The sequence below is a fragment of the Heterocephalus glaber genome, unplaced genomic scaffold (assembly GCF_053883595.1).
Source record: "Heterocephalus glaber isolate CG9 unplaced genomic scaffold, H.glaber_assembly_v1.0 deba00001428, whole genome shotgun sequence".
Taxonomy (NCBI): domain Eukaryota; kingdom Metazoa; phylum Chordata; class Mammalia; order Rodentia; family Bathyergidae; genus Heterocephalus; species Heterocephalus glaber.
In genome coordinates, this window is record NW_028258293.1 from 30,753,773 (window position 1) to 30,774,672 (window position 20,900).

Below are 20,900 nucleotides of genomic sequence, written 5' to 3' on the forward strand. Positions count from 1 at the left end.
TTCTTTTTTTTTTTTTTTGGTACCGGAGATCGAACTCGGGACCTTGCGCTTGGGAGGCAGGTGGTGGAACCATGGAGAAAAACAGACAGGTCTCAGGCGCACGAGGATTCAGAGGGGCCATTTAAATATGGAGATTATCAATGGCTAATATATTCAATGACAGGCCTGTGGGCTAACATATTCAGTGATTAGGGGCCTACATACCCCTTATAGCTTTTCCTTCAAACAGCAAATACAAGAAAAAGCCCCCCAAAAAGAGAAAAAGCCCACTGTGAAAGTCTCTTAAGTATTTTCAACAGTTTCTGAATTATCTGTAGGAAGCTCTGATTTAGTTGTATATAGTTTGATATATGTGTCCACCATTAAATCCAGATCATGTTTTATATCAAAATTTATGTTAAGCAAAGCCAAGTTACTTGACCTTTGGTCTGTCAAAGTGTTCCTCAAGTATGCTTTGAGACGCTTTCGTCCATTTTCATAGCGAACATTCTCAACTTTCATCACAGGAAGAATACACAGGACCTTCAGCAAGGCATACACATTAGGAAAAAACTTAATGTCAGGCAGATGGAGGGCTTCATAAATGGTAGATGGAAGCTCTATGTCTTTCCCTCTGTGTTTCCATTTGATTCTCCAACAATGAAGTTCAGCTGAGAGTGTATCAGGATTGGGTAAGTCACTTCTGTACATGTCAGCATGATGTTCCTCTGATGTGTTGAATTTGAGCTGTCCCATGACTGAGGGTACCAGAGATAAGCATTTAAGAGCTTTGAGATGCTGTTCTGAGAATATATCTTTAAGTTCCTGAATAATGTGCTCTACTGTTGGGACACTCAGGGTTTCTTTATAGTAACTCTCAGAGGTTAACTGAGATTCCAGGTTACCTTGTTGAGCCCTACGAAATTTACCAGGGAGTTTCATTTGAATATCAAGTTTGGTTGCCAAATTTGTGGCTTCCTCAAACCAAAACTCATGATAGACTTCAATATTTTCCATCACTTCATTGAGTGAGTGTAATACAGCAGTTAAACTACTGGCTGCAAAGAAAACATCAGAAGTTTGTCCCTGGAGATTTTTCCCAAAGGCCCTTGTAAAAGATAAGACATTTTTAAGAACAACAATGGTAACAATAAAATCAAAATCTGTTACTGCACTACAGAGTACAAATGCTCGGCCAGCTATACAGTTATTCCACCTAATATTTGTGTCACTATTTATACCATCTAAACATAAAACAAGTGCTTGCAGGAGGTCCACTAAAACTTCAAAAGCATCATGCCTGCCTGTCCACTGAGAATGACATATTTCCTTCAATTCTTTACCCCTTTCTTCACTGTTCTGGAAAAGAACTGAAATTACACTGTCAAGTTCTAAAAGTAGTTGTGGTGATCGATGGAAAAAAGAACAAACTTCCTCAATTGTTCCCAATGCAACTGATACTCCCACCACAGGCACTGATTTTGCCAACCACATGTTTAAGGCACAGGAAGAGCAGAGTGTGTAGATAGCTTGGGGATATTTTTCTAGAAGTCTAGAAGCAACAACTTTCATTTTAGAAGAAAATCCACTGGATACAATATAAGCCTGGCCACGACAATACTCCATATTTAGTCCCCACTTCTCAGTTATTGTAGTGTGAAATTTCACAGCCAAAATTTCTGCATCAGCTTCATAAGGCAGGAAGCCCACAAACTCCTCTCTCAGGTTATGGGATTCATCAACAAACCTCACCAGGACAGGTAAGTGCTCTTCCCCCGCTATGTCCACCACATCATCAGTGATGATGGAAAAGAAGTGTGAGTCTCTCACTTCCCTGAGGGTTTCTTCCCTAATACAGCTCTCACAGATCTCTAGCATCTGTTTCTGCTGTGTTTTTGAACAGAACAATGTGTTAACGGCTGTGGTCTCAAAGCGCTTTCTCAGAACCTCTTCACCAGAATTTATCCGGCACTCCAACAAAGCTTGGAAGTTATCAGGTGTAAACAGACCTTCCGGGATTTCGTCGGTCTCATGCCCATCCAGAGGTATGTTTTGTTTTCCCATAAGAATCAAAATTTCAAATAGAGACTTTAAGTATTCTTTGTTTTCCTTCTCTTCAAGGGTTAAAGGTAAAATGTCTTCATCCTGTTCATCCCCCTGAACTTCGGCACTGGGATTCTGAGCATTGCTATTGTTTGTTTCTTTATGCTTCTGTTCCTGTTCAGAATTTTCATCAACTGAAAAACATAAGAGTTAATTTTATAAAGAGGCTAATGAGGAACTGCACTAAAAAAAAACAATTACTTTTTTTATTGGTAAATATTTAAAATCACACTCATCCAACTTTCACAGAGCATCTAATGGACCACAGAGTAGGATACAGAGATTAAAATAAAGATACTAGTGGGAGAGACAAACACTGTAAACATATTTTAATCCCACATGTAAATAAAGTAGGAACAATTTTTTAATAATCTAACAAGGCATTTCATATATTATTCAGAACAATGACAGATAGTCCATGCCCTCAGAAAACAAAGGTGAAGAGAAGTAAGATTTACTGAAGACACTGTGCTTGGCATTTCCAGGCACACAGTTATCGATCTACTTGGCAAATAAGGATAGTAAATAACTTGTCCAAGGACATAAATACAATTAAAAGGATAGAAGTGAAATCAAGTCTAGGTCTGTCTGGCTCCAAAGCCTAGACACAGCCTACACAGACCGCCATAGAAACCAAGATAACATAGATTCATGTAATATTTAGGGTGACAATTAGAAATTTTAGTCTACTCTCTTTGTATTGGATGGGAGTAAGGCTCTATAGATTTAATGTCCTATTCACAGTCATACAGATCAGTGGTGGCTACAGGAAAAGAATCTAAATTTTAAAAATCACAATTAGAACCTAATTCTTAAAACTAAAATTAGAGCGGGCCACCAAATAAACATGATATTAATTGGGTGTTAAAGTTTATATCTAGATGTTTCCCCAAAGCCTCATGTACTCATAGATGGGGTTGTGGGGAGGTGACTGGATCATGGGGGCATGATACTCATCAGTGGACTAATCTACTGATGAGTTAATAGCTAAATGTGATGTTAAGAGGTGAAGCCTGGAGGAAGTGAGTCACTGGGGTTGTGGTCTAGAAGGGTATCTCCCTTCCTCTTCCCTTGATCTTGCTCTGCTTCACTGCCATGCCATAAGCAAGTCACCTCCATCATCTGCCCTGCCTTGGAGCCAGCTGACTATGGACTGAAACTTCTACAAATTGTAGGCCACAGGTGTTAGATATTATGTCTCAGCAATGAGAAAGTAACTAAGACACTGGAGAGAGACAAAAAAATCAGGACAGAGAAGTTACAGTTGATAATGACATGGATAAGGAAGATATGAACAGGCAGGACATTCCCAATAGCAGAAGCACTCCAGAAAAGCAGCAGATGGGAAAAGCAGGCTGTCCAGTCTAGTCTGACTAGACTCCGCATAAGCTATGCTTCCAGGGATCTCTTCCCCTTTAGAGGTTCACCAGAGTTTCAGCAAAGGTAGGGAGCACCCCTTTATCCCTTCTTAGCTCCTCCTGGCACTTATATAGTTCCTCATATACCACAGAGTGGTGCTATGTGCTAGGTCGGTTTTCCCAAGCCAGAAAGCAAGAGGTTATCCTGGATGCTGCCTGCCAGTCTTACTCTCTCCTTCCTATCTTCCCTTTGTTCTCCATTACTTCTCCACTTCCAATTAACAAGTACTAATTCTACTGTTTTGTTTTTTCAAAAAGATGCTCACTAAAGAACAAAGCACAGAAAATGAAAAGCCAATCCCACTCCTTTTGAACATCTTTCCATGGGTAGGTCATCCATTTACAAGTTCCCTGAGTCCTGGCCTTCATGACTGCAGTGTTACGCTTCTTACTCTAATAAAGTGCTCTATGTAACGTGGACCTGAGGTTCATGTCATTACAGTGGTACCCTGAGTCTTTCCATGATTCTCTTTGCAAATTGAGTTGGACAAGAACTGAATCATTTCAGCAGTTAGGTTCAATGTTGATCTTATGGGGAAATTTGATTCAGTTCTTGTCCAGTTCTGTTTGTGACCAGAATTGTGGAGAGAATTGAGCTCCTGAACCAAGGTACCACTGTACTTACAAACTCTTCAACTGTTCTGACTGCCAACGGCCCACAGTACTGCAAGTTCTGGCTACTGTGGTTCCCTCTGAGTTTACTTTCTACGCATCACTGGCTATCAGAAACTCCAACATCAAAATCAGCATAGTTTCCCCTAACACCCTTTTTCTTGCCATTCTACCTTTGTATAGAGTACCTTTCCCTTCTTTCTTCTCCTCATCCATAAAAGAACTAGTATTGTTTACCAAAGAGCTATTATAAAGAATTAAATGAATTAGTATTGAATAAGGCAGTTAGAATGATTTAGCATCAGTCAAAGGTTATGTTAAGGACAGCAATAGGAGGAGATACATGAGGAACAAAAGAACTGACAAGAAGAAGCAAAACAACTTCTAGCCCTTATCCTTCAGTAACACAGCCCGGTATCAAGACCTACAAAAAGGCTACTGTGATCACTATGCCCAGTGTGCCAAGTGCCCCACAGCTTTTATTCCTTAAACATTTACAAAGGTTTATTTACCCCAAGTTAGATGGACAGAGATGTAATGCCTACCCTTACTGCTGCCCTTTCCTTTACTGGGACACCGTCAGTGTGCCACCCCTACCACACTCAGAACATCCAGAAGGGAAGAGTGACCTTTCTGAGGCCTGCACATGACAAAATGTGTGGCACAGCAGCATTGACAAAGACAAGCCAAATTAAGACTTTAGTCTCAGATTAATTCCAGACCACAGGACAAAGCCAACCACACTCTTACATCCATTCTTAAGGTAGCTTTGGACATAAAACATATTTATTTGTCCTTACCAGATCAAGGCCTTTTTAAAAGGCATTCAGAAGCCGAGTCATTAACATTATCACTTACTTTTTTTCTGTTTCAGTGTCCTGATTTCATCTTCACTCTAAATAAGAAAAAAAAACTTTAAAGAAAACAGATCTCTAATATATCATCTTAGACTCACAAATAAAAAGTGTATTTTGAGCTAAATTTTATTCTTTCAAGAGCATAAATTTTTTTATATATAGAATTTTTTTTCAGATAGGTTATGGGAAAATCAGAATAATAATTTGCTAATGATGCCCAGCTCATATAAATCCTAGAGGGGAAAGAATATGCCATTTTCATTTTCTAGCTAAATCACTCTAAGTTTGGGTTACAGGTGTTTACTAGACAATAAAATGCATGAAAGCCCACTATGATGCATGGGATCAAATTCAGGAGGATGCAAATCATCTTCCTTCCCAATATAACCCTGAAGATACTACCTAAGAGGGAGGATCTGAATCACAGAAACTAACACAAAAGTGGTGAGAAATTCCTGGGAAGCAGAAGGCAACATAGTGCCAGCATGGAAGAGAAATGAATGCATTCCATAGTCTTTGCACTGATAACCTACACGGAGGGTTAGACTGAGGAATAACTTTATAGCTGTGCCCTTACTCTCTCCAACCCCCTATGATGCTTAGATCATAAGCTACCCTGTTCCTACTCTGTGGCAGGGAAGTAGCAGTGCCAGCAACAGCTGAAGAGAGCAAGATGCCTTCTGGACAGCTCTGATAACTAGAAATGTCAATCTGGCACTTCCCTCCTTATCTGGTGGGCCACACAGTTTCAAAGATGGCAAACTGAGTGCCTGCTGTGATGTTATCTGAGGTTCCCTGATAGGGAGAGTACAGGGAAATGACAGCTATAGGTCAGGAATTGATTGAACTCCTCACCCCTGGTACATATTACTAAGAAGAGAGCTGATATGGAACACTGTTGTGTGTCAGCATCCATCTGTAAGCAGTCGCAGAAAAGTAGAAATAAACAGAAGACATACATTAAAAAATGAAAACTGAAGATTTATTAGAATTTAAAAGATGTTATTAAGACCTGGGGCTGACAATGAAGCCCTATAGTACAGGATTTGTTTGCCTAGCATGTGCCGTGCTCTTAGTTTGATTTCTAGCATTGCAAAAAAAATGTAAAAATTATGATAAAACTGAAAGATTAAGTATTCAAATATACAATGGTCAAGAGGCTGGATAAAAAAATTCAATCTAGGGCCAGGGATTTAGCTCAGTGGTTCCAGCGCCTGCCTCGCAAGCACAAGGTTCCGAGTTCGATCCCTGGTACCAAAAAAAAAAAATTCAATCTAGACACAAAATTTTAAATGCCCAATAATAAAGAAGAAAATTACAAAAACTTTGATGAAGAAAAGCAGACCACTCAGAAGGAATAAAAATCAAGCTGGTACCAGCATTAAAGAATGCAAAAAACCTAAAAAGAACATATCAGATTGTGAGTATCTTCTATGCATCACTTAGTGACGTTTGAAAATATTAAATGGTTAAAAAAGTAAATCCATGTCTGGAAATTAAAAACAAAAGTAATTCTACATTAAATAAATGTAATATTACAAAATACTAAGAGCTAGAAAGCGAAAGCATTGCACCTTTAACATAGCTGTGAATACACATAAATATGAGCTAAGCCTAGTGTGGTGGTGCACCCTGGGAGACTGGGGCAGGAGAACTGCCAAGTTGGAGCCCAGCTTGGGTAACTCAGTGACTCAGTAAGACTCTGACTCAAGAAAAAAAAAAAAAAGAAAGAAATAGATAGATACATAAACAAATAAGGGCTAGGAATGTAGCGCAGCATGAAGGCTCTGGGTTCAATCCTTAGTACTCCCCCAACACAAACATTTAAGATAAACATTTAAGGTATCAGAAAAAAAATCAAATCCTCCAAATCAAGAAGAAATCAATAAAATAGTTCACAAGTATAGCAATCATGGACAAAAACTATTGGGTCTTTGAAAAGACTGTTAAATAATTTGGAAACAGAGAAAGGCAAGCACTCGAAAGTCTGAGATGAAGAGCATAAACTTTCAGAAACAAAAGAAAGAGAAATCCAACGAATTAGAATAGCATCAAAAGCAACTTTCACCCACTCCAAACCTCTGATGGTTTTACTACCAAACTTTCAAGAGCAGATAGTACCTACATTATACAAACTTTTTTAGAAAAATTAAGGGAACAAAAAAGAAAAGGGGAAAGGTATCCAACTCATTTATAAAGCCAATAGAATCTTGATATCAAAACTAGATTAAGGCAAGTACATAAAAGAAAATGGAAAATCCTATTTACCAGCCAAATCCAATATTATATAAAAATAAATGTATTATGATTGATTAGGTTTTATCAGAGGAATGCAAAGATGGTTTGACATCAGAAAATCCAGAAATGTCACTCACCACATTAAAGAATGAAAAAACTGAACTTTTCTATGTGATAGGCTCAAGAAAAGCATCTGATGGGTTCAATAAGGTCCAATAAAAACCTTGAATATAAGACTAGAAGGGAATTTCCTAAATTTGATAAACAGCACACATCATATGTAAAGGGGAAAAGCAATGTGACATCTCTGGAACTATTTAACACAGTCCTAGGAATAGTGACTAAACAATAAGACAGGCAACAAAAAAAAACCTAAAAAAATTGGAAGAAGACAATTTTCTTATTTGTAGACAACACAATCAGTTGCACAGAAAACTCAGGAGACTATTATGATTAATCATTTTAAAAGTTCTTGAAAATTGTTGGAAACACTCTCAACCAGAATTTGTGCTCTATACTAATAAGAACCATAATGTATTTAGAAAGTTATCTAAAGAAGAAAGTACACATTCACCTGTAAGAGTTTCAATTAACCCCACCCCTTCAACAAAGTGCTGGGGGTGTAGCTTAGTTTAGCATGTGCAAAACCCTGGTTTCAATCCCCAGGACCAGTACTATCACTAACATCACTTAAAAAAAAAAAAAAATTTTCCAAGTTTTTTGTTCCTAAAAGTATTCTCTACAAAGAACCAGTATTTAGTTTTGTGAATGATTAGTTCCTTCACAGATATTTTATTGAGTTTTTAAATTAATGGATGGGACTACTTAATATACTGAAGATGTCTATTCTAGGTGATCTTGACAAAAGGATTCTCCAATTAATATGGAGGAATAAAAGTTCACAAACAGCTAAGAAAGGTTTGAAAATGAAAAGTTAAACAATCACCATTTAAAAGTAAGGTTAAAGGCTGGGGATTTAGCTCAGTGGTTCTGGCGCCTGCCTCACAAGCGTAAGGTCCTGTGATCGATCCTCGGTACCAAAAAAATTTAAAAATAAAAATAAATAAAAGTAAGGTTAAGCAGGGCCAGGGATTTAGCTCAGTGGTGCCACCACCTGCCTCACAAGCGCAAGGGCCTGAGTTCGATCCCCATACCAAAAAAAAAAAAGTAAGGTTAAGCTAGCACTTGGGAAACAGAGGCAGGAGGATCATCAAGACTCCAAGGCTAGCCTGGGCTACGTAGTGAGTTCAGGGTCAGCCTGAACTACAAAGCAAAACCTTATCTCAAAAAACCAAAAAATAAAATAAAATAAAAGTAAGGTTAAGTTACAAAGCCATGGTAGTAAAAACAGAGTGGTACCAATGTAAGCAGACGAATGATCGCATGGAACAGACCCAGAAACAGCCTTGCATTAATATGTATTTGTTACAGTCATAGGAAGCTGACTAAGCCAACCACATTGGAAAAACTAGTTTTCTATAAAAAGAAAAACGAAGTTAAATTACTATTGGATACCATATACTCAAAGTCCAAATGGATCAAAATCTAAATATGAAAGGTAAACACAGAAGAAAACGAAAGTTAAATACACCTTTTAAAAAGCATACAATAGATTGATTTGACATATACCAAATATACTAGTGTGTATATCAATAGGGAGAGAAAGAATGTGAATGGTAATAGTGTATGAAGAAGGAAAAATAATAAAACAATACAAGGGTGTTGCCAGTGGTAATGAGAACAGAAGGTATATTGAGTAATTTAATTTTGTTCCCACCAAAGGTTAACAAAAAACAGGCAGGTTTTCATCATTAGAACTGAACAATATCAAAGGTATATAAAAACATACTTAAGTTACGCCTTATTCAAAGGTTTTAAGCCTTTTAAGTTTGTCAATATTTAACCGTGACAGAATCCTTATCTCTGAAACTATCCATGTTAATGTCTACACTTTCCTTTTTATCTTTGTGAATTCTGGAACCATACCTCAGATCTATTTTCCTTTCTAGTGAAGTAAAGGTAGCCCTTCCCCTATTCCTATCCAATCCAAAGAAGGGAATGAGTTAGCCTACTATAACCAACAGCATGCTTTGGCCCAAACACTGAGTATTAACTGGCTAAATCTGAGGAGGATTTTAAAACTTCAACAAGAAAAAAACAGGCTGGCCATCTTATATCCAGGCTACTTAATCACACCATTTACTTCCCATTATGCTACCTGTGAAACAGTTACTTGGATCAGTTTTTAACATAAATGTACCTATACTCGATTTCACAGTATTATAAAGTGGGAAATTTGAAAGTACAGACATACCAATTCTTTTATTCGTTTTCTGTGTCTACTATGCGGATTGTTCAAATGACTGGTAAGATCAAATATTGTTGGTATTGCATTGTCTCGAAGAACGGTCCTATAAGGACTCTGAAAAAGAAACATGTGTTAATTCAGAGATGGTCTTTCAGAAAAAATAATCTACATTAATGATTTTCCCAGTCCTTCTTCAACTGTGGCTCTAAATGATACAGACTTCAATTTAGGTCAGTCTATTTCTGTTTTTGCATTTGCCTTTCTGGCAGTCTTAATATTACAAATTAAGGAACTGAACTGATGGTAGGTATATGTATTTTGAATTCTGCATAAGTATTTCTAATTCAGCCTCCCAGGAATTTAATCTGTTCTAGCTTTCCATGAGCTCAAACCTAATTTTCTTTTCTTTTTGAGACAGGGTCTTGCTATGTAGTTCAGGCTCACCTTGAAGTCACTAAATAGTCTAGGCTGGCCTCGCTCAAACTCATGGTGATCCTCTTGCCTCAGCCTCCCAATGCTGGGATTATAGGTGTGTACCACCACACCTGGCTGAGCTCAAATCTTTAGGATCCACAACTCTCCCAAATAACCTACCCTTTTGTGGGTTCTATAACAATGCTTCCCTCCTTACCTACTGTTCACTCCACTTTTGTTACTGAGAAACATCAAGGCACAGTAGTAATAATGTTACACTGGACAAAAGAAACCTAAGAACTAGTGCAAGCTCTACCAATGACTCACTAAAAGACATGAGGTAAACTGGTTTTCCTTTTTGGACTCCGGTTTCCTCTTCTAAATAGACTTAGATATTGACTAAATCAACATTTTCCAAAATGAAATTATTTACATACTAATGATCAGTTATATCTGCATCTGTACTTTAATATAACCTATTTATTGTTTTAGTTATCACTGTCTTAAGCAATAAAAACTAAGAATAATATATTTGATAGGCTAGTTATATTTTTAACACATATTACAAAATTGCTAAGATAAAATCGATTCATATGCCACTTGAAATCATTTCCTACCACAAGTGATATACCTAGTTACATTCTACAACACTAAACCAGGTATTTCTAAATTCCCTTTAGTTGTAATGATCATATCATTGAAGGATGATCATTCTCTACCTTATTTCCCGTTAACCTAATCCAACCTACCCAGAAACTGGATCAATATCTAGAAGAACAGTCTTTCACAACCAGCCCAGAGGGTGTGACAAGAAGTTTAAGAGAATAACATGATTAACTGCTATTATATTCCCCCAGCTAGTCCAAAGAAACAGTGACTGATTTCTTCTTGAAGTTGCAATAAAAAAAGTAAAACACATTCCATTTAAAAGAAGTTATTTTAGGAGCAGTGATTGTTTCAAAGCTGATTATTAAAGCATGCTCAAAGACTATGCCAAACAAAAATAGCATTCCTTTTTAATTTTTTTCACCCAGGAAGGGGAGCCTGGGAAAATACGAAGGGAAAACATAACTAAAAAGAACATACTACCTTGAGTTTTATCCCAAGAGTTGTTAACTAGGGAAGAATTTCTATTCAGAGTCAGCATTTTTTATTTCAATTTCATGCATCACAGAAAACACAAAGAAGGCATTCTCATTTCTTTTTCTTTTTCTTTTTTGAGGTACTAGGGATTAAATCCAAGGCCTTTACACTGAGCACAGCCCCAACTCCACTCCCCTACTTTAAAATTTTTTACAATTTTGGGACAGGCTCTCACTAAGTCACTAAGTTGCCCAGACTCCACCTAAACTTGTCATCCTCTTGTCTCAGCTTCCCAGAGTGCTGGGATTACAGGCATGCAGCACCATCCCCAGCTAAAATCTTTCTCAATGACACTCAGCTTCTAGTGCTGGGCTAGTGATCCTGGGTCTACTAGGGAGTTTTAATCAGAGGTTGGTTAGAGACACAATTACTGAAGGAAGCAAAACCTATGACACTCTAAGCTTTCCGTCTTTCCCAATGAGCTAGTTTCAAAAATAAGCAAACATACACAAACACATAGTCAACTCTTCACATCTTAGCAATCATTAAGCAAGGAGAGGGATTAAACCATTCTAATGAACTTTAAAAAATTTGAATTTGCTATTTTATGGTAAATTAAACAAAGATTAAAAAGTAGAATATAAATTTAAAAACGTGATTTTTTATGAATAATTTTAAGCATATGCACCAAAAAGGGTATATCCAATTTTCATAAGAATAATTTTAACTCAGTATCAAGATTTAATCTTTAATTGCTGATTTAAGGTTTGTGCAAACAGTACTCATCTTATTTTAGCATCAAAGATAACAAAATATTTGGGTTTGGCTGAACTAGTCATGAATGTTTACTGAAATCTTAAATGCCAAACTAATGAAGCCAAAAACTTTATTAAATACTGGACCTAGATACTAATTTATTTTTAACATCTAATCTTTTTTTGATATTTAATCTTGCATATATTTTTTCATATATGTGTTGATTTATTCAAGATTGAAGAATCATTTGGAAATTTAAAAAACAACTAACTCATCTTTCTGTTCTATCCTCTGATTAAACAAGAATACAAGAGTGAACTGGATTTCAAATTTCTCACGTTAATTTGGTTAGAAGTATCCAATTAAAACACTGTATTTATTACTGAAATAAAAATAAAAAATGCATATGGCTTATTATTTAGAATAATAATTTGGGATATTTTTATTTTAGGTCAAGAACATAAAAGTAGTTTGCCTTTTAAACATGAAACTTCTTATTTTGGTTGATCATTGCTACTCTCTTAACAAAGCAAGGCAAAAAATATCCCTCAAATATTTGTGATTAAACTGTTGAACCGGAATTGGCTCACCTCCCAATGACTTCACAAGTATCTGCTTCAATTAATTTTGAGAAATAAAATAACCCAATCATTCTTTAGTTTTCTGATGCCTCTGCAAAATGTATCTGAAAAAAATATCAAAATAAATTGCTGCATAACAATATAGTGTACCTTCAAATCAAATTTGTCTATTTCAATATCTGAGATGATAGATTAGTTGTATCTAAACAAGAATACTATATATTATTTAACAAAACTTTGTTCCTTATTAGTTATTAAAATGTTTTACATTTGCTTCATTTCAACCAAATCTGCCCTATTTGTGCCTTTTATGAATCACAGCAATAATAGAATCTTGGATGGTTAAATATCTCAATATCTCAGAAATTGTCTGATCTAATTTGCTCATTAGAAACTTGGGCCCAGAAAGGGAAGAGTCTGGCCATGAAACTGTAAATTACTGATGGAAATGCTTTTTCACATTACCTGTATTAGTATGTTGTTGCACATAGCACATAAAAATTAAGTGTTGGTTGTAAGAGTACATTCAAAAACATAAAAACATAAGGCATCATTCCTAGATGAAGAAAGATATCACTCATACAAAACTCTAAGAGACAATGCTCCAAATAAAAACACCAATATTATCTTATACATACACTGTTATATTCATCTAGAATTTTCTAGAAACTTAAATGTAGTTATCACTGGTGAGCAGGAATGAAGCATCAGAAATGGGGGGAAGTAAAAGAAAAACTTCAGTATTTTAAGAATAAAACAGATACTATTTGGATGATTTCTTTTCATCTTAAAGTGGTGGGACATGGGAACAGCTTCCAATTAATAAATATTTACATTATATTCTCAACCACATAGAGTAAGAGAGAATCCAAACTCTTCTATTTATTACTTACAGTTCTACAGATCATAGAGGTCTCGAAGTGTTTGGCACACAATCGATAATGTTTATTTAGCTGATCAGGTGTTTTATCTTCTAAGTCTGCTCTCCTACAATTCTCCACCCACTTCTGGCATCTACAAGAAAACCCAAAATACAATTATGAAATTATGAGCTTAACATTTAAATTTCAGTATTCGTTTTGTTGTTTTTTTGGTACCGGGGATCAAACTCGGGCCCTTGCGGTTGCACAGCAGGTGGCAAAACCACTGAGCTAAATCCCCAGCGCTTTAGCATTTGGTTTTAAGGCAAATATACATGTATTCCTGCTCCTCTCTCCTAGAACATAATTTGGAGAAGTTGTTAATAACAAAATGACAGAAGAGACCTTAAAAATCACTTAGTATAAACTATGAAAAGATATAACAAGTAATTTGCTCAAAGTCATGTCCAAAACCAGCAGCAAATACAATTTAAACCTGGGTTTTCCAAGCCCTGGGACCTCCTAGCACCACAGAAGACTCACCCATAAGCAATACAAGTGAAAAGTTGAACAACCCATAAGGTCAACAGCATAAGTATTTCAACTTAAACAAATGGAACAACATATAGCAGAAAATTCTGCAGGTGGAAATTCTATAAATCACTAGAGTTTCTTGCAGAAGCATGAAGGGTGTACTCATTTGCCTTATTATGAACATGTTTTATTATCTACAATGATACACACAAAGTAGACTATAAGCTCCATGAAAGCATGGATTGTGTCTATACAATCTAATACACAGAAAATGTTGAAGATATGAACAAGATAAAAAGTCCACATACTCTTAGTACTTAAAGATTTTCAGAAAAACAAATAATAATAATGCTTATTAAGCACTTGTATATAAGCTAGATACTATTCTAAGTCCTTTCCAAGGTTGAATACTATTATTATTCCTCTTGTACGCAAGTGATCCCAAGGAATAGAAATGTTAAGTAATTTGCTAAAAGCCACAACTACATTATTTCCCTCATTCCAAGTTTCTAAGAATATAAATTCTGTAATGGATAAAAAGTGTCACAAATATGAACACATCTGTGTTATAATTACATAACATTTTCTTGTCTCTTAACACCACCCCCCACACTGACACTTCATTCCCTCCACTCTAAATATGTAAAATCACAACATACTGATTTCAAACCTAAAGTAAAATCACACAACTAAATTGTGCAGCATTTCACTCAACCAAGAAGTATAACTCAGTAATGATGCCTAAGTTGTCCATAATTTTTTGCACAGTTGTATGTCTTGATTACAAATATTTCCTGTTTCAAAATTCAAATATTAAATATAAAAACTTTCACTATAAAATAACTTCATATCTTGCTACCATTAAGTTTGTTTTTTAATTCTTAATCTCTGGAGACCTTGCACGCAGAATAGTATTGTCCATATTATCACTGAAATAGGCTGAAACAGGTTTCTGATACCAAGAGCAATTCAGATTCCAGTCAATGAGGACAATTTGGGTATAAGACAGAAGCCCCAATTAATTATACCCATCTTTTTATATCAAATATGTAAGATTAAATCTTGTGAAAGACCTCTAACACATTTTTTAAAAGGAGAAATATAAGTGAAGAGATACACAAGTTGGGTTGGGACAATGAATTCTAAACAAATCAATTTTCCCCAAATTGATTTAGATTCAGTACGGTCCCAATTCCAAGAAATTCATATGTTTTTGTGCATAACACTTGAAATCTGTATCTTACAATGTGAATAGGTCTTTTATCTATGCATGTCTCTAAAATCACAAATCAGTCATTTGGAAAATACTAGTTCAGAGAGTTATACAGGCCATATTAAAGGATAATATATTTTATTGTACAATGTAAAAAAATTGTATCAATATCATCAATGATCACATCAGAAGGCTGTTTGGCTGAGAGTCATCAAGTTTATGGCCCTCATAAATTTTCCAAACTTCGAATTCTTCACTTGAATGCTAGAATGACAGTTTTCCTTGAAATGGCAGGCTTACTTTCATTTATTTCTGAGAAAATGTCTACCAAACACCTAGTTTTGTATAATCCTATTTTTAAAATTCTAGAAAACATAACACACACATATCCAAGCAATGATGCCATCATGTAGTGTACCTTGCCCCCAAACTCCACTGAACACTCCTGAGAGGATGAACGTGAAAAAATGAAATAACATCAATGTTATTATGAAAACAATTTGACATTGCAGACTCCCTGAAAGGGTCTTAGGGACTGCTATGGACTGAATGCCCGTATCCTCCTGTCCTCCCCAAATTCACATGGCAAAACTTAATCCCCAGTGCAATACTGTTGGAAGGGTGGCTGTGATTAGGTCATAAAGGCAAAGTCCTCACGAATGGGTTTAAAGCCCTTTTTTTAATAAAAGAGGCCCAAGAGAGCTTATTTGTCTTCTTCTGCCAGGTGAGGGCACAACAAGGTGCCATCTATGAAGCTGAGAGCCAAGCCCTCATCAGACACCAGATCTGCTGTGGTCTTGACCTTTGGACTTCCCAGCCTCCAGAACTGTGAGAAATAAATTACTGTTGTTTATAAATTATCCAATCTAAGGTATTTTGTTTTGAATTTGTGTCATTTATGAATTACCCAGTCTAAGATATTTTGTAACAGCAGCCTCAGTGGACTAAGATAGGGACTGTCCTGAGTCTCCAGAAAACCACTGCTTTACATCTTACAAGGTAAAGAATAACTCTCAATTAGACTTGATTAAATTGTAAAAAGATACCTGGATGAGCCGGGGATTTAGCTCAGTGGTTTCGTCGCCTGCTACGCAAGCTCAAGGACCCCAGTTCGATTCCCGGTACCAAAAAAAAAAAAAGATCCCTGGAAAACTTCACACTAAATGCCTGAGGAGGAAAAGCTTCAATTGCCCAACTCACTCTTATGTGAGCCATTCATTTAGCTCCACCAGTACTTTCACCTAGTTTGGAGATGAGCCCAACTGACAGCTACCTCTAGGTTCCCTGCCAAGTCTTTGCATTAGGCAAGCTGGGCTGGGGCAATCAAGATTTAGGCAGTTTTTTTGTTTGTTCTGGCAGGGGATTTTAAACTTTAATTTCAGGTAACCAATGACCTCCATGACACCATCCTGATTTATATTATTTCATTAAAAAAATAATAATGTCCTTTCTTCTAAATCAGTAAGATCTATTATGGTATGTAAATTCTAGTGTCCTTTACTGATTATAATCTTGCATTTTTAATTATTTCTAAATAGCTGTTTCTGAAAGCTTGCATGGAATTTAGAAATAATGATGAATGGGAAATGTACTATTTAGTAGCATTAAATATACTTATCTTTGTTATTAACAATGGTAGCCAGGTGTGGTGGCACACACACCAGTAATCCCAGCATTGGGAGGCTGAGGCAGGATCGCTGTGAGTTCGAGGCCAAACAGGGCTACACAGTGAGTTCAAGGCCAGCCTGAACTACAAAGCGAGACCCTGTCTCAAAAGAACCAAACCAAACCAAAATAAAACAAAACAAAAAACAATGGTAGTTAACTTTTCAACAATGGCAATGTTATCCTTTATCAACTTTCCCTATAACCCATTTACAGGAAAACAAAGAGTTATAATTAATAACCTTTAAAATAGTTATTAACTCATCAAACACCTCTCTAAATGACTACTTTATATAAATAACTCTTGGGCCGGGGATTTAGCTCAGTGATTCTGGCGCCTGCCTTGCAAGCGCAAGGTCCCAAGTTCGAGCCCCAGTACCAAAAAAAAAAAAAAGAACACACATAAATAACTCTGGGTACAGTGAAAAGGAAACTGTCAAATACAGAACTTAAAAGCATGTAGTATGACATCTGGTTTGGATAAAAAGTTATCTTAAAGACATTACATTAAATAAATTAAGCCAGTTGGACGTAGTGATACACGCCTGTAATCCCACCACTTGGGAAAATGAGGCAGGAGGATTGACACAAGTTTGAGGCCAGCGTGGGCTACATAGTGAGTTCAAGGCCAGCCTGAAGTAATAGTGAGATCCTGTCTCAAAACAACAACAAAAAAATTTAGACATCAAAGCCAAATATTGTATAATTCCACTTATGTGAGATGTCTAAGAACAGGCAAATTAAGTAACAGAGACTAAAAGTGGATTAGAGTTTACCAGAAACTATGGACAGGAAAATGGGAAATTACTGTTTCATGATTAGAGTTTTTGCTTGGCATAATGAAAGAGATTTGAAAATAGTGGTGATAGGTGCACAATGTTATTAATATAACCAATGCCACTGAACTGTGCACTTAAAAATGGTTAAAATGGGGCCTGGAATTTAGCCCAGTGGTTTTGCCACCTGCTGTGCGAGCGCAAGGACCAGAGTTCAATGTCCAGTACCAAAAAATATATATATGTGGTTAAAGTGGGGCTGGGGTATAGCTCAGTGGTAGAGCATGCTGCCTAGCATGCACAAGGCTCTGGCTTTAATCTCTAGAATGACAAAAATAAATACTGTAAATGGTTAAAATGACTAATTTTGTTACATATACTTTATCAAGATTTAATAATGTAACATACCAAAAACTATTGAATTATACACTTTAAATAGGTGAATTATATGGTATGTGAATTATATTCCAATAAGGATGTTTAGGAAGGGATCTTAAGATTCTCCAAGGGGACAATGACCCCAAAAAAGTTTAAAAGTCACTGCAATTGAGGAAATTCCAGCATTTCAAGGGAGACTGAACTAGATCTAAAAATTCCTTCCAAATCTGAGGTGTAAGTCCCAAGAGACCATTCCTTCCAGAGTATAATAAAAAGAATACTCAGGGCTGGGGATTTAGCTCAGTGGTTCCACCGACTGCCTCGCAAGCTAAGGACCCGAGTTTGATCCCCGGTACCAAAAAAAAAAAAAAAGAAATGTTCAACTTCCTACGGACAGAAATGATCTGTATCTACTAATCAGTTGTTCCCCACTCCTCTACTCCAGTCCCTGGCAATCACCAATCTTTGTCTCTATAGACTGACCTATTCTGGATGTTTCATATACTGTAAATGGGAATCATACAATATATGATCTTTTGTATCTGACTTCTTTTGCTTAGCATGTTTGAACTTCATCCATTTTTTAGTATGTTTCGGTACTTCATTCCTTTTTATTGCAGAATAATATTCCGTTGTGTTTACATACATTTTGTTTATCCATTCATGTACTGACAGACATTCGGGTTGTGTCTATCTTTTGACTATTGCGAGCTGTGATGCTGAGAACATGCAGTGTACATTTATTTTTATTTGAGTATCAGTTTGCAATTCTTTTGGATACATTCCTAGGAATAGAACTGTTGGATGATATGGTAATTTTACGATTAACTGTTAACTACTGTGGTTTTTATTTGAATTTCCCTAATGAGTTTGATGAACTTTTATACTTATTAGCCATTTGTATCTCTTCTTTGGAATCCTTTATCCATTTTCTGAGTTGTCTTTTTGCTGAACTGTAAAAGTTCTTTATATATTTTGAGTACACAGACAGGCCCCCATTAGTTATATTATTTGCAAATATCTTCTTTTCATTCCATTTTTTGGTAATGTTTTTCAATACCCAAAAGTTTAACTTTGGATGTCCAATTTATCAATTTTACCTTTTATTGCATGTGTTTTTGGTTTCACATTTAAGAATCTGCCAAATCCCATGATGATTTATGCCTATGTTTTCTTCTAAGAGTTTAGTAGTTATGGTTCTTATATTTAAGTCATTTATCTAAATATTTGCCATTCTGAGATCATTTCTGTTTGCTATCAAAGTAGACATCTATTCTTAAACATCTATCAGTACTGTCAAATTTCACACATCCCAAATCAAAATTTTAACATCTTTCCACCAAAGCTGCTCTCCTCAGTCTTTCCCATCTCAATAAATGCTCAGGTTAAACATCTCGGGAGTCATCCTTGAGTCCTTTTTCTCTCAAGACTGACATCCAAACCATTAGCAAGCCCTACTGGATTCACCTTCAAACCTTTTCTTAATGCAACAATTTACCACCCCCACCTCTACTAATCTGGATTAATGAAAAAGCCTTTATTTGATCTTCCTGGTGTCTCACTTTTGTTTCCTTTCAATTTAACAAGCACTCAGCCATCCTGTTAAAGTAGAAATCTTTCTCTTCTAATCTCACTTTCTGTTCATAAATTTCACTCAGAATAAATGCCAGTGTTTTCCATAGACTATGATTTCCTGTGCAATCTGTCCCTCCATACACACACACCCTTTTTAGTCTCATCAGTGAGCATTCCTTTGCCTTTATACTATTTCCAGAGTCCAGAATGCTCTTCTCCAAGATAGCATGGCTGGATCCCTCACTTACTTCGGTTCTCTGCTCAAATTCACCTCCTTAGTGAGGCCTTCTCTGATCACCCTACTTAAAACAGCAATTGTGCCTCTCCTGATCCTACGTATTCCCCTTATACCCTTTGTTTTATTTTTCTCCAGGGTATTTATCACTATTTGACACACTACTGTATGTATTGTCTATTCCCCTAACCTCTGCTAGAAGGTAATTTCCTCTGGGGTAGGGATTTTCGTTTGTTCATTTTATCCACCAGAGCTCAGAATAATTCCTAGGACATAGCAGGTCTTAAGTATTTGTTGAATAATAAGTAGCATCTACCTGTCCCCTTTAATGGTTTTATGTGCTTTCTACAAGCAATGACCGTCTCATTCACCTCTAAATTCCCAGCACTTAACATTAGTAGTAGACACTTAGTAGATATGCATTGCTTTTAAATGGCTGAACCAATAAGAGAGCCTTTCAAAACAGTCCTTACTCTAATCACTCCCTAAATACAAATCAGCTTGTGGGCTACCTCAAAGAGGAGGTTTCAAATACCAATTCCCACGCTCTCACGTGTATCCCGGAACTGCGGTCCTCATAATAACCAAGAGAGATAATCAATAACGGTCAAAGCCTGAATTTGAACACTGAGCAATGACAAGTCCCAAGGAGGGAATGGTTGTGGCCTGCCTTGAGATCGTAGAAGGCGGCCGGACTCGGAACAGTCAGTGACAGGCACTGTCTTGGGGCAGGGGGTGGCAAAGAGAAAGAAGAGCCTGAGTGTCCACGACCACAGTTCAAGTCCCTCTTTGACAGCTAAAAAACCCCCTAAAGCCCAGAGAGGAAAACGAACTGCCTGAGGCCACATAGCAATCAACTAGGGTGAGAGTCCACGTCAAGCCGCCTCTGCCCCGAGCCCCGCCGGCGCACGTGCTGCAAGGTCCCCGCCACTTCCACAGCCCCAGGCTGAGGCCAACTACAGTGCGCGGCGCCCCCCACGACGCTCAGCCCGCGGTCGGCAGCTCGCGCCGAGCTGAGCCGAGCCGAGCCGAGCCGAGCCGCGCCGAGCCGAGCCGAGCCGCGCCGAGCCGAGCCGCGCCGCGCCGAGCCGAGCCGAGCCGCGCCGCGCCGCGCTTACCTGGCCGGATCCCGCGGAAACCTGAAGAAGGCCAGGTCGGACTGCGTGCTCTTCCGCGTGCAGTTGGGGGCCGCGCAGAAGTTCGGCATCGTCGCACGCCCGCCGGCCGGCCCAGTCCTCCCCTCCCCGCCTCCTCAGGGCAGCCCGCCCGCCCGTCGGGGCCGGGGAGGGGAGCCAGGCCGGCCGGCCGGCTCTGT

The 20,900-nt window shown here is 37.4% G+C and overlaps 1 protein-coding gene across 3 annotated transcripts; it reads right to left on the minus strand.

Annotated features, from left to right (window-relative positions):
- Nucleotides 1–20,844, minus strand: Thap12 (THAP domain containing 12). 3 transcript variants are annotated; one of them, XM_087211972.1, is made up of 6 exons: nucleotides 20,704–20,844; nucleotides 13,243–13,363; nucleotides 12,359–12,453; nucleotides 9,522–9,629; nucleotides 4,971–5,007; nucleotides 1–2,216 (listed from the first exon to the last, which is right to left on the minus strand). In XM_087211972.1, the coding sequence occupies exon 6, from the start codon at nucleotides 2,041–2,043 to the stop codon at nucleotides 283–285; it is 1,761 nt and encodes a 586-aa protein (XP_087068098.1). In that variant the 5' UTR covers nucleotides 2,044–2,216; nucleotides 4,971–5,007; nucleotides 9,522–9,629; nucleotides 12,359–12,453; nucleotides 13,243–13,363; nucleotides 20,704–20,844; the 3' UTR covers nucleotides 1–282. The 3 variants fall into 3 exon arrangements, with proteins under 3 accessions (XP_087068098.1, XP_087068097.1, XP_087068100.1); XM_087211971.1 differs by lacking the exon at nucleotides 12,359–12,453; XM_087211974.1 differs by lacking the exon at nucleotides 20,704–20,844 and having other exon boundaries at nucleotides 4,913–5,007.
- Nucleotides 20,845–20,900: the final 56 nt, after the last annotated feature.